Source organism: Artemia sp. Qi Xiang Cuo, chromosome 11 (assembly GCF_049724085.1).
Source record: "Artemia sp. Qi Xiang Cuo chromosome 11, ASM4972408v1, whole genome shotgun sequence".
NCBI classification, from domain to species: domain Eukaryota; kingdom Metazoa; phylum Arthropoda; class Branchiopoda; order Anostraca; family Artemiidae; genus Artemia; species Artemia sp. Qi Xiang Cuo.
In genome coordinates, this window is record NC_142804.1 from 14457722 (window position 1) to 14472678 (window position 14957).

Sequence of the window (14957 nt, forward strand, 5' to 3'; positions counted from 1 at the left end):
TTTCGGTTACTATAGGCTAGGATTCTTTCTTTAATTGGTTATCCGCTAAGGTGACAACCATGATTTCTGATATCTATTTGCCCATTCCTAGGATTAATACACATTTGAAACTTTCGAATTTGTCTGGATACACTGACTATACCTCAGAAGTGAGTTATTCACTAAGGATTGTGCGCTAGAATACTTTACTAAGCCTACTAAAAATATAACAAACCCCATTTTTTCAAAACATGTTTTAAATTTGGCTACTATGGTCTAGGGGTTCTTTCTTTACTGGGTTACCCCTAAGGGGGCAACCATGATTCCTGATATCTATTTGCCCATTCCTATGATCAATATACATTTGAAACTTTCAAATATGACTGGGTAGACTGTCTGTAAGTCAGGATGTGGGTGATTCACTAAGGATTGGGTTCTAGAATTCTCTTACAAATCTATTAAAATATAATAAATATGTTGTATAAGTAATTGTTGTTTTCTTTTTCAGGGACTTCAATACCCTCGACAGCAACGGTTACTCAGGAGCCAGGCAGTGAAATTGAAACGCATAGCCTTTTAATTCTTGATCAGCACACATTTGAAGTTATCCACTCTCATCAGCTTCTCAATTCTGAATATGGTACAAGTCTTACATCTGCTTACCTTGGAGAAGATCCGCACCCATACTACATTGTCGGCACCGCTTTTGTGCTTCCTGAAGACACTGAGCCAAAATCAGGCCGTCTTCTATTATTCCAGTACAACGATGGCAAATTGACAGAAGTTGCAGAGAAAGAACTCAAAGGAGCATGTTACTCTGTTCACGGATTTAACAAGAAAATTCTCGCTGCTATTAACAGCATTGTCAGATTGTATGAATGGACGCCAGAAAAAGAGCTGAGACTCGAATGTAGTCACTTTAACAACATTTTGGCGTTGAACTTGAAACACAAAGGTGACTTTGTAGTTGTGGCAGATCTTATGAGGTCAATTACGGTTTTGCAGCATAAGATAATGGAAGGCTCATTCGATGAAATTGCAAGGTATGCTAACTTCACTCTTCTTGTGTTTTTGCGTTGTAAATCTTTAATTCAATCCTGGAAAATTGTCTTGCACATCAGTATAGTAAAGCAGTGATTTATAGTAATTCTAGTCAATCTTTGTTTTGTTATTGGACAGTAAATTATGCAGTCCAGTCCGAGTTTTCTAGACTGCTTGATTCAATTATTCCGCGTAGGCTGCACCAGGCGGAATTATCCCTATAAGTGCTGAGTCGTGCTGAGTGCTGACTAATTTTTAAAAACTTTTTAAAAGAAAATTACAGAAAAAAGATTCTTTACTTTAAACTAATTAAGATAAAAAGGTACTTATTTAGTAGCCGATAAACACGCAAGAAGAACCGAATATAGAATGTCAAAGATCCTAATGAAAAACAGGTTTCCTTTGCGTATGAGATATTACTCACTCTTTGAAATATATTTAAACTTTAGTTTTTTGGGGTTAAAGGGACAAAAAGGTACCTAGGTTAGGTTCCAAGTTACAGGGAAGATTAACATCTTCCCTGTAAGTTGTTATAATTCATTAGGGGAGGTTGTGTTTTATTTATAGATAGCTATTCTCAAAGAATGAGTAACCTAACCTTGAAAATGAAGCTTAGCATTGGTTTAATGCCCCGTTTGGTTAATTATTTGGTAATTATTTAGTTAATTGTTGTTAATTTTGAATTAGACTCAATTCTAAGCTGTGAAGTGGATAGAGCTTGAAAGCTACTAGGAAAATAAATTTGTTGTTAAAACACATTTCAAAACCATCAGGACAATAATAACCATCTATACTGTGCAATTGCAATCGCTGTGATAAACGGCATAAAGTCTGAATATTTTCACGGTGGTTTTAAAGCTGAGTCATAAGAGAAGGGAAAAGTTGCTAAAGGGAAAGTATGCTAAGCTTCAATATTTTTTCTATACATCATACTTCGATTTTTATTCAATTTTAAGTTCTGTTTCTGAGTTGACAGTCAAATCGTGCATTTTACACCAAAGCGTAAAATAAATATAAATCAAGTAAATAAAAAAGATAAGATAAGAAAAAGACAAAACCAAACGAGAATAATTTTCATTCAGTAAATAAAATGAAAAGACAAATTAGAAATTTTGGCAAAGACTTCCACCAAGCTGTCCTCAGTGCAAAAGAAAAAATAACCCTTTGAAGTAACCTGTGCAAAGGTAATCTTTCTTCTTTTGATGACGAAACTTAAATGAATAATCACAAAATAATTAATTTAATAACAAAATAAGAAATTCAATAATAAAAATAATAAACTTAATAATGTAATGTTATTTTTAATAAAACTTAATTAATGATAAAATTAATAATAAAACCTTTTAATAATAAAACGCTATGTCTCAATTCAATTTTAATTGTGACTTTAATTAATTAACTTTTTTTTGTTAAATTAATTCTAATTAAGGCTTTTCCTACTTTTCTCTTGAAAACAGCTGAGCGGAAGTCTTTTCTGAAATATGTGCTTTGTCTTTTCGTTCCATTCATTACCCACATTAGTTTGTCTTCTTCGGTTTTTGTAAGTTTGTCTTCTTCGGTTTTTTGTTCATTACCCACATTAGTTTGTCTTCTTCGGTTTTTGTCATACATTATGTATAGCCAGCGTGGTCTCATAAAATTATGTAAAAAGTGAAGGATATTCACAAACTGTTGAAAACCCTTTAAGTATAACAAACTATTAAAAAAAATGAAAGTGATAAATTTCTTAGAGTGGTACCAGTATTTTTTTATTCTTTTACAATAATGTAAAACTAATGTATCAGATTGTGAATAGTAATCTAGGATCTTGCTTTAATTCTATGTTTCAGCTAGGAAACCAGGTCCATAACTACTCAACTAGGCAAGCTCGGGATGTCCGAACACCTTTTGCTCCGTCGAGGCGCTCCACGTTTTCTTTTAGATTTGTTGGACATAAATATTGGTTAGATGCGCCCGAAGATATTAATTATATTAAGGAATTATCTGAGTTTAGTATCTATGGGTAAAGAGACCAATCTACAGGTATGTAATGTAGATGGACAAAGTGCAAATGAGTATTTCTGTGTGTGTGTTTAAGTGGTTAATTATTATTAATTAAGGTTAGTATGGTTATACATATTTAAATTCAAAATAAAATTATAAGGAGACTCATTGAGGTCTAAAACAGACTCATTGAGGTCTCAGGGACAGAATTGTTAACTGAAATCTGTAGTGTTGGTTATGCATTTTTTTTTCTCTTGCTATTATTCTGTTTTGTTGTTTAAATAATTCTATCTCTCTTTCTCTCTCTCCCTCTCTCTCCCTCCCTCCATCTCTCTCTCTCTCTCTCTCTCTGTCTCTCTCTCTCTCTCTCCCCCTCCCTCCTTCTCTCTCTCTCTCTCTCTCTCTCTCTCTCTCTCTCTGTCAATGTTGTTTTTAGCTATATAATCTCTGAAAGTTTCTTATTTTTCTTTTTAGGGATTATAATCCGAACTGGATGAGCGCAGTGGAAATTATCGATGATGACACTTTTCTTGGGGCTGAGAATACTGGAAATTTTTTTGTTTGTCAAAAAGAAAGCTCTGCCACAACAGAAGAAGACCGAAAACAACTCCAAACCATTGCCAAATTTCATCTTGGTTCATTTGTAAACGTCATTAGACATGGAAGCTTGGCAATCCATTATGGAGCCCAGGATACGACAGTGCTGCCGCACAAAGGAATACTCTATGGTACCATAGATGGGGCTATTGGCATTATTGTTCAGCTTGGAAGTGATATTTTTGGTCTACTTAAAGATCTTCAACAAAGAATGGTGAAAACAGTGAAACCACTTGGTAAGATTGATCACGGGTCTTGGAGAAATTTCTATACGGAAAGGAGGACCGAGCCAGCTGAAGGATTCATCGATGGTGATCTGATTGAGCAATTTTTAGATCTGCCAAAGAGCAAAATTATAGAATTGACTAAAGAGCTGTTTATTGATGAGGGGCAAGGGAGAAAAAGGAGTCTCTCTACGGAAGATGTGATCAAACTGGTAGAAGATCTAACACGGATCCATTGATTGATATGGTACCTGAGCATCTTTTATAATAAAAAATATCGTTTACTTGTTTTCGAATCTTGCGAAATATCACCGCCATCGCCATCGCATTTTTAGACCGCCATCGGTGTAAAAAACAAAAGATGCATCTCAGATTTTTTTTGGGGGGGGGGGGTCGAGAGATGAATTTGATGGGCCTTAATCTTCTGGTCATACTTACATTGGCGTATTTACTTCGTAGTAGATAGGAGAAGCCAGCCAGTATCGGTCAGAAAAATGTTTCAGCGTCTCAAAATTTCTTCATAAATTGTTTGAACGATGTTAAAAATCACCCAACATGATTTTATGTACTATGTTTACTAAATTAAATATATGACTAAATTATATATATGACTATTCAGCTTGGCAATGTAGTTTTACGAGTTTTCCTTATTCAAATCCTTAGAGAAAAACTTCTAGCAAAATTCTTCTAAAACCTTATAAAAGTATGTTGGACTGCTAATGTTTATAACTAAGTGTGCATGCTGAATTTTTTTTAGTGGGTGGGGCTTGCTCACTAAGGTTTAAAACAGAGGTTTTTTTCCCAATTTTTGTCATAATTGTGTTGTGGGATCAACAGTTTGGTTATGTTCTGTTTTTTCCCATCTATGCTACCGATTTTAGTTTATTGTGAGAATTGTGTTGGGTATAAACTTTGCAGTCTTTATGAAAAGTGTGGATCTATGGCTGGGCTTATGAGTAGGGCATTAAATTTTGGAAAGCTGCATATAATTCTTGCCTGGGGCCAAAAACGATGGTTTTGCCAGAGCCAACAGTGTGAACTGTGGCTCTGGCTCATGGAGTTTTATAGTCTGGGACTTTTATAGTCTATGTATATAATTTTATTTAATATCTGAAGTTTTTTTTTGTTTCTTCGAACCACCTTTCTAACTTTCCATATGAAATGTTACGTTCAAGGAGGCAGGCATCAGTTTTGAATTGAGGTCGACTAAAATCTATAAGTGCTGTACCGTTCCCTTGCCCCATCGGATCCCTTGAAAATGTTTTCTTTGAGTAATGAATAGACAAATTTAGAGACCTAAAATCGGAACATTTTCCTGAAAGTCCGACTGGAGTCGGACTTTCATTTTCCTGAAAGTGCCTTTTCCATTGGTCTGCAAGTGCTGTAATTTACTGTTTAAAACCATTTTTGCTCTCGATTTGGTTAAGCTTCTTATCTCATATTCTGCCTTCGGGGCTGAGGTAGATAAATGGTATGACATGTGCCTCCTAAAATTTATTACTTCTCGCATCCCAAAAGAAATTGGAGCTTACCCTTTCCTGCTTTCTGGTGTTTGAAAATTCGCCCACGGCAAAGAAATCATCTTTGAAATACGACATACACTTTTTCCAATGCTAATCAATAATTATCATTGATATCCTTGTAGAGCTGATGGAAGTTTTATTATAGACGATTTTTGTTTAAAAATTCATTCATGATGTGTATCGCCTTAAAAAGGGTGGGTGTAAAGAGTGAGGCTTTAAACAAAATGGGATGGAGGAGGAGCATCCGTAGCTGTGTTAAACTTAGGCGGATTGGTGCTGAAGTTGTTAGTAGTAGTATCTACTTGGTTGTTGTGATTCTAAAAAAAAGGTAATGACTCATTGGAAAAACAGTCAAAATCACGATTCTGTGCGAAACTCATTAAGTCTTGATTCGTTGCAATTTGAAGCTGGAGGCAGAGTGGGTCTTTGGCCCATCTGCCATCCCCTATCTCTATAAACTTTCTAGAAGAGGTTAGTATGTTGAACCTTGCTTGAGGCTGAACCATGCAATGATTTTAATCTCTACTCTTGGAGGTATAAAGTGAGCCTGCACTCCCTCTCACATCTATATCACTAGAAACCCAAAATAGACCTTTTTCCTCTCTAACAGATACCCTCCACCGCTCTGACCATGCAATTTTTAGTAAAAAGTTAAACATGAGACACCTTGTTTGAACTGTAATCATGCACAAGGATTTAAATTCCACAGGTCTCATCTCATATACAAAATCGTGCATATGGAAAATTTTCGATATACACGATTGGAGGACCAAAACAGCCTGTACCCTCTCCTAGAGTGCCCCAGTCTTTCCGCCAATTTTTGAAGAAATTTACTCATTTACCACTTTATTTGGACAAGAATAATGCAAGGAATTACAATCAGTATGGTTCGAGGCGAAAAGTTGACCTGTAAGCCCTTAGACATCCCCCTATGTTTGCCAGTTTTTTTTATATATATATATATATATATATATATATATATATATATATATATATATATATATATATATATATATAGAGGCATTTTACACCTTGTTTAAAGGGGCATCATGCAGGAATTTTAATCTTTACAATTAAATCTATCAAAAGATCCCAAGGCCGCTCCAACACCTCATCCTTTCCCACCATCAACTTTTTAGCAGAAAAGCAGTCTTGTTTGAACCGTTATCAGAGGAGGATTTACAATCGGTTTGATTTAAGAATCGAAATCAGCATAAAGCCCTTCCAGCAGTTGAGCCGAAGTTAAGTACGTTGCACCCTCTTTGAAGCTGAATCAATCAAGGATTTTTAATCTGTATGACTACAATCTCTAAGTATAGTCTATTATTAGTTCTATAATCGATCCGGCTTTTCGCAACCGTTTGTATTTATCTCTACGCCTCTTACTATTTTTGTTCCATCTTTACTGTCATATTTGATTATAGTACCTACTAAAGTCATCGAATTTCGTAGGTGATAACACTGCTAAACGAGCGAAGTGATCGGAATTAAGGCTGCTAAAATCGAGAGCACGGCATAGTACCATAGCTTCCACACTTGAGTGCTTCCACCAGGATCTTAGCTGCTGAAAGTGGTTAAATTCACTCCAAACTTTTGCGACAAGTAACTTTAGGCCAAAGGGACAAAGTGGACGGATTTTCAGAGGCAGCCGCCACTTTTAAACCTATCTTTCGCACAAATGTTTCTGGATTTACTCGAAATCTTCTGGGCTGGTAGCTACAGCCAAGAACACATTAATCACGAAATTTCAGACCGTTAGTTTTTACAGCCCAGGCTCCTTCAGTTTTTTTCCTTTTTTTGCAAAAACTGCGTTACCAGTGCTAGAGAGTCAGTAAATTATAATAACGTGTCCGCCACCTTCATAGCACTCCACAACTAAAAACCAGAGTTGAATGTCGAGGTGAACACCGTCTTAACTGCTCCCAATAATAAATATAAACAATTCTAGATTGCAACTAAAAGACAATGAGGTTTCTATAAATCTGAAGTACAAACAGATCCTAATTTAAGCGAGTAAGGAGTATTCTTGGAAACACGAAAGAAGTGCATTTTTAGGAAAAAAAAAATTATCAAATTCCTTTGGTTGAGTCTCGGGAGAATGAAACCTAATTTTTCCTAATACTCGTAGTAAATATGAAATGAAATATATTGGTTATAACTTCTTATCATTCCTCTTCTTAAAATTTCAATTCAAAATTTCTCTTTTTGCATAAAACCATAACTAATTTTTTCCATGCTCATTCTTTTGTATGACTCCAAATCTAAAAAAAATTGGATGCAAAAGCCCTCCAAATTGAATTTATTTGACGCTTGGTAAGACTAACTTTACTGCAGGGGAGATACAGTTTGTTTGATTCCACCCAGCAATACTACGTTCCAACATCCATTAATGAATCAATGCCATATGTATTGGTAAGAGAGGAGCCCCATACTCAATTGTCACAAAGTAGACAAAAGCTGTAATAATCAGCAAGCTAGATCATGGTTCTGAAGCATCTGAAAGGTTACTACAGAAGCTAGATACTGCTCTCCATGAGAAATTGAGTCGAGTATTTGGGTGTCTCAAATCCACACTTATCCCTGCAATGTACTGTGAACTGGACCTGTCTGTTTTGGATGTAATAAGAAAAAGCTTGAAGTTCAATAATTTTTGAAAAAATTCCAAGTTGACAAGAGTCTGATCAAAGAAGAAAGTATGGAAACATAACCTAGACATTAGATTCTCTCCCCGTATCGCCCCAGCATATTATAGAGTGGTTAGAAGTGCGCTGGAATCTGGTGTCCCCTTCCCTAGTGAGTTTGTGTTTGATGATAGTCCAGGACAGCAAAGTTTAGGATTGCGCCAATTTGTGAAGCTCTCACATTTTGATCGTCATCTAGAAATTCTGAAACAAGAGTGGCTTAAGTGGGTAAATCAATGGTCTGGACACACTAGACTATATACTGATGGCTCTAGATCAGGGCTGGTTGTGCTGTGGTGATCCCTGGGTCAGAGATATTTTTTTTTCAGAAAAACCGCCAATATTTTCCATTGAGCTAAGTGCTTTGCTTAAGGCCCTGCAGTTGATTTTTACCTTACCAGGTGGCCCTTTTGTAATTTGTATAGATTCACTTTCAGTGCTTGAATATTTAATGATGGGACGATTGCATACAAGAAAGTTGGTTTTGCAGGTCGAAAATATGGTACACTCGTTAGAACAGGGTATAGTATTGTGTTTACATGAGTACCAGCGCATGTTCAGATTGGGGGTAATGAGCGGCCGGACCGTCTTGCAGAGTTTGGGGCCACTTGTGGTTCTGAGTTTGATGTATTACTCGCAGTTATGGAATATACAAAACATTCTGAGGAATGACTGTATGAAACTGAGAAGTTGGAAAGGAAGTCACCTAACCAACTGTTGTCTATATGGAAAATAGTAGTCACTATATTCCGCCTTAGAACTGGCCATGCACGGACAAAGAATGTATTGTTTAAGTGAAGGTATCTAGATCCCCCCCCCCCCTGTGGGAGTCGTGTGGTGTTGAAGAGAATGTGAGACACATTTTAATGTCCTGCCAGAAGTACAATAGCCAGTTGCATAAAATGTTTTGGTGCTTTTACCCTTCGTTGTTGGCTAGAATTTGCAGACGCGCCCTGTTGGGCGAGAAAACTTGGTACTTTCCCATTATGCGGGCCGCTCTAAAAAGTCAAGTTTGGTAATGAAATAAAAAAAATAGGATGAATATATAATAGTTTAGAAACAATTTGGGCTATATATTTGCACATTAGGCGGGGGGAGGGTAAAGCATAGCACATATTAAATACATAACCTAACCTAGGTACCTTCCCCCCCCCTAAACCATAATTTAATATCGTATACGCAATGAAAACAACGCTATCATTGCTTACTCTATAACGGTTAACATGTCAAAAACGGGTTTTATCATTGCCTACTCTATAGCAGTTAACCCGAGAGGCCCGCATAATGGGCCTCTCGTTTATGGGCCTAAGTTTTTTTTAAGCCGTTTTGTAAAGAAGATAAAGTTGAATGAGATTTTATGATTCCTTCTGAGATTTTAGTTTCGAATAACCTTGCATTATATATATATATTTTATGTTTTGATTTGAATAACCAAGAATGGATTTGTTGTACTGCATTTTATTTGTGTTATATCTGTAGATTTGAACAGCAAAGCATTTATTTGTTGTATTTTGCCTCCAGCCAGTAGTATGAGTATTTACATGTTAAAAGGGCGAAGAAAAGGAAAAGTGATTGGATAAGAAAAAAGTACAGCGCCATCAAAACTGATTTTTGAAGGAGGGGGGAAACACTCAATAAAAGTGAAAGAATTTTAATTAAAATCAAACCATTAGATCCGGCGAATACGAGAACCCTATTGTAGAAGTTTCAAGCCCCTGTCTGCAAAAGTATAGAATTTTATATTTTTTTTTTTCAGAAGAAAAATCACGGATGCGTGTTAATTTCCTTTTTTTTTCCCAGGGGTGATCGTATCGAACCAACGGTTCCAGAACATCGGGAGAGGGCTCATTTGAACGCAAATTAAAATTTTTGGTGTCCCTTTTATTTGACCAAATAGATCGGAGGGGTACTAGCCCCCCTCTCACGTCCTTTTTACCCCCAAAAACTGTTCGATCAAAAGTTTAAAATAGCCATTTTGTTTAGTATAGTTGAAAGGTTTCAAAACTATACCTTTAGATTTAAAATGACCCACGCAGCCCCTGAGGATACGTCTTGGGATGAAAGTATGCTATGGATAATAAGGATAATGTACGATCTCTAAAAGCTAGTTTCATAGCCATAAAGACAAATAACGGGTGACAGAATGGATTTGTATAACGTGGGCTATATATTTGCACATTAGGGGGGTGGGAGTAAGGTTACTTTACCCCCCCCCCACCTCCTTAATGTGCAACTATATAGCCCAAATTATATTATTATATAAACTAAAGTATTATCTTCTCATCATGTTTTGGCATATTTCATTAGGATTAACATAACTTTACTTCTTGGATATGTTCCGTATAATTAACAAGTGCCTCTTTACTTCTAAGAAGCAAAAACACCGATGCTTATCGAAATTTCCGAAGTGGGACACATTTTTTCCATGGAATTATAAAATGACCATTTTCAAAATTGTCGTTGGCGTCCCAGTAATTTTGCTAGCTCAACTAGAGTAAAAATAAAAACAATTTCTATCTATTTTGGAAAAAAATGGGCTTTTGGATCGACAAGGAAAAAAAATTAAAAAGAAAAAGCAAATATTTAGATTAGATCACCGATAACCAATTTTCAGTGATCGGAGTATAAGCTAAGGGTACCAAATCGGGAACAGGGAGGAAGTAAGGATTTTGTTCCATCCTCCGCATAAAGATACAAAAAGGTATTTCTCAAAATTTCAAGGACACTTTTCACTTGAAAAAAAAAAACATCCAACTAAAGGGATTTTTCCATATTTAGATTGTAATTTTACCCCCTTCCTATAGGTGCGCCTGTATAGAACATGGTAAAGATATAAAACAATTATTAATTACAATGATAAAGAGTATTTAATTCTAGTGATTTCAGGTCAATAATCTAGTGATTTATGTGCTGATTTAGTGATCTTTTGTTTTCACGAATCTAGTGATTTTTTTCTCACCGGGTGGCAACCCTGGTCAGCAGTATAACATGAAAGTCTGGGCTAGTCGAATCATGCTATTACTAATGCTGACTAAGAATATAAACTATTCTGCCGCTTAAAAATAAAATAAGAAAACTAACAAGTTATTTTGCTGCTTAAAGAGAAAAACAAGTCACCAAAAATATAAAAGAAAATCCCGAGGATTTCTGGAATTTTGTAAGTTCCAAGCGACATGACCGACCTAGCATCCCAGATGTAATAGATCCTTGATTTGGAAAAACATTGGACCCTACTGAAAAATCCAATCTATTTAAGTATCATTTAGCATTAGTTTTTACACCACAATCTGAGGATAGAAATGAAGCAGCACAAATAGAGGAAGAAAATGTTGGCTTCTCAGTGATAGATTTCAATGAAAACTTAAAAAGCTAAAGACAAATAAATCAGAAGGCCCACACGGCATACGTCCTTGCATTCTTAAAGAACTTGCAGCACAACTCAAAGACCCCTATCTCCCATCTTTATGGCATCTACAGATACAGAGAAACTCTTTAGTACTTGTAAACAGGCAATTATCACCCCAATCTTCAAGAAAGGTGAAAAACAAAACCTAATCAACTATAGGCTCATAAGTCTTACATGCATCACTTCTGAAATCCTTGAATCCATCATAGCAGACAAATTACTAGAATAGCTTTTAACCAAAAAGTAGCTGAATCCCAGCTACTCCTATTTAGAAACACCTGGAGACTAAACCCCGAAAAAGGCATACAAGTCCACGTAATATACTTCGATAATAGTAAAGCCTTCGATAAAGTTTCTCATTCAAAGCTCCTTCACAAGTTAAGAAACTTTGGGATTACGGGCAAAGCTCTTGGCTGGATCGCATAGGGTGCGAGATATTGCACTCTATGCTGACAATACAAAGCTGTCTAGACCTACCAAATGTCCAAATTATATTCAAGGACTGCAGACCGACTTGAACAAGATAGCCGATTGGATGAGGACGTGAGAAATGGAGTTCATCACAAACAAAAGGTCCCGTTTTTGCCTTGGACCACAAAATTTCAAGTCAACCCATAGCTCTAACACCAGTCTTGTACCAAAAACATCTTTTGAGCGGGACCTCGGTGTAATAATAGACACTGAGCTAAAATTCACCAACCACTACGAATCCATCGTGAGTAAAGCTTCAAAAGTAATTGGACTTATTCATAGAAACTTCACCGTAAACGATCCTCAGCTTTTTTCAACTCTATTCAAGTCTCTGCTTCGGCCTATCATTGAATATGGTCACACGACAATAAGACCTCACTTTCAAAAAGGCATTGATGCACTTGAGAAGATTCAGCGAAAAGCAACAAATTTTGTACCAAAACTATAAGGTCTCTCCTTCTGTGAACGATTGGAAAAGCTGTCACTTCCTTCCATTTCCTATAGACTCTTCCGAGGTAATCTTATTGAAACTTTTAAGCTATGTTACAAGCATCACAATAACATTGGACCGCAGGAAATACTCTTCAAAACAAATAATCTGCAAGGACACAACTTTAAGCTAAAACAAAACACTTTCAATAAAGAAGTTAAAAGGTGGGCTTTCTCAAACCGAGTAGTCAAAGAATGGAACAACCTCCTCCAAGAAATGGTTATGGCTGACTCTTAACAGCTCTTTCAAGTATAGCATTGACATGTTTTTTAGTGAAAGTAAATTTTTGTAGAGGCGAAAGTCTTTTTATTGCAGTACGTTATTATTATTATTATGAATTTTTTTCATAACTCTTGCCTGCCCTTGTTGACTAAAAACTTGAATATGCAGCTGCACACTTGTCTTTATTGGCGGTGTAGCAACTTTCAGTCATTATGACACATTCTTTATTCCTGTAATACCATAAAATCTGAACAGATACTCAGCAGATGGAAAACGACCAAAGGCTTTATAGTCGATGAGTTATGGCACCGATTTGACAGGGCGCAAGAAATGAATGGAGAAAAGGTATATTTACACTGATTGTATCTTTCATTTAGGTGACGCGATACCTTAAAGAATCACCCTATCTAGGCCATTATGAACTTTTTCAGTTTGCGCAGCCAAACAATTTAGATTTGCGGTCTTGCTATATATACGTAGAGACTGGATAAGAGATGCGAATAAGCGACTATAACTAAAAGTCTACATCTACTTTCACGGAAATCTTAGAAAAACCATTTAACTTACCCCGTTCTGTGCCAGAGATTGAGATAATCAGTTTACTGAAACTTGCATCACAAAAAGACGGAAATCTAAAAGCCGACACCAACTTTCCCGGAAATCTTAGAAATACCATTTAACTTCTTCTGTTTTTTTCTAGAGATAATAATCAGTTTATTGATTAGAAAGTTTACTGATTATCAGTTTATTGATAAGCTGATAAGAAAGTGTGAATTTTGTCTTTTTGATTAAACGGAGCAGAATATTTTTTTTTATTAAGTGGAGCAGAATTTTCTCTCTAAAGCACGGGAAAGGGAAGTTCCTAAAAATGTCTTAGCATACCTGCTCGGAAAACGCTAAAAATCAGTTCAAAGGAATTATCGCAGGAATAATTTGGCGGCGTTGGGAGCTATCTGTGGTGCCCATCTCTTTGATTGACAAACTCGCCGACAAAAGGAAATAAAATTCCACCGTCTTAGCAGTCAAACCACAAATTCTCGACAGCTTTCGATTATAGCTAGTCCTCTAGGAGAATTCGCTAACGGAACTTTTGTATTCGAGACGGCCAGCCGACGCTGAAGCTCGCAAAATGATTTTTAAGGTAAGCGAAAAATAATCATGAATACTTGAACAAAACATACATGAACAAAAATGCGCTGTTCCAGAATATCGAAGTTTGTAGATTTTATTTATTTGTTTTTGGTGGTACGTATATATGTTGTAGTTGTACATACTTAAAATGTCTTGGCAAGATATGTATGTTTTGGTGGTATTTACCTACCAAAACTAACAAAGGCCATTTTTTCATTTTTTTTTATTCCTGCTGTCCGACAAACTCTGCTTCTATTCTTCATATGATCTCTTTTGATACAAGTTACTTTTGTTTAAGGCAACTTAAGAGTTTTCCGGCATCAAAATAGCGTATGTTAAACGTTAGTAAAATAGTAACATTAAGGATAGCGCATTTTGCGAAAGCCTAACTTTCTTAAATCAAAGATTCTATGCTATCCTTCATCAGAATCATCAAAACAGCGTGGGCTAGAGGTTATAGTACGCGATTTTATGTCGAAAAACTATGCTGCAATAACCTTAAGTACGAATAGCCCATTGAGTGCCAGATTTACAAAATCAATTACATTAAAGTTACTGAACGCGGGACCGGGCTTGAAAAACAACTCCATGTTGAGCGCCTGAGCGACCACAATGAGCGACTCATTGTGTCTTTCTTACTCCGAGATTCAACTAATGTTGCACACTTCCTTCCAAATTATGTAGAAACAAAAACAAATACACTAAAATCTTGGTTTGAAACCCCAGAGTTGGAACCATTGTTCTACGCTGTACTCCCGAATTTATATAGCTTCTCATTCAGTTATCATGCAGAATCAAAAAGAAACATTCACCCCCAATACTATCTTAACATCCCGACACCAAACAATTGCAGGTGGCATTTCGTATGATTGTCCACTTATTTTTTATGGTCAAAACTATTACTAAAATGAGTAAACTGGTCTAGTGAACAGGCATAAATTGCCGCCACTATTAAATATGGTATCATCAAAGGTTCGTTCGTACTGTTGTGTACTCCCGAATTTATATAGCTCCGGACTCATTGAGTAGTTGCTTAGTACCGACTCACACAGCTGTGCAAATTATTGTCAGTCATAATGTTCGATGACCATCGTAGGTAAAAAACTATGACAGCAAGGGCGCAAAAAATTTAGTAAGAATAGTAGAGCCAAACATATATGATTGTCAAAAGTCGAATAGATTAATCGGATAGAATAACCAATAAAAAAT

At 36.1% G+C, this 14957-nt stretch overlaps 1 protein-coding gene across 1 annotated transcript in view; it reads left to right on the forward strand.

Annotated features, from left to right (window-relative positions):
• The window catches only part of pic (DNA damage-binding protein pic), a 38583-nt gene extending 34475 nt beyond the window's left edge, over positions 1-4108 (forward strand). The window contains exons 4-5 of the mRNA XM_089096323.1: positions 488-1022; positions 3478-4108. Of these exons, the coding sequence (XP_088952449.1) occupies positions 488-1022; positions 3478-4063 (1121 nt within the window). The 3' untranslated portion in view covers positions 4064-4108. The remainder of the gene's footprint in view (positions 1-487; positions 1023-3477) is intronic.
• The last annotated feature ends 10849 nt before the right edge of the window (positions 4109-14957 follow it).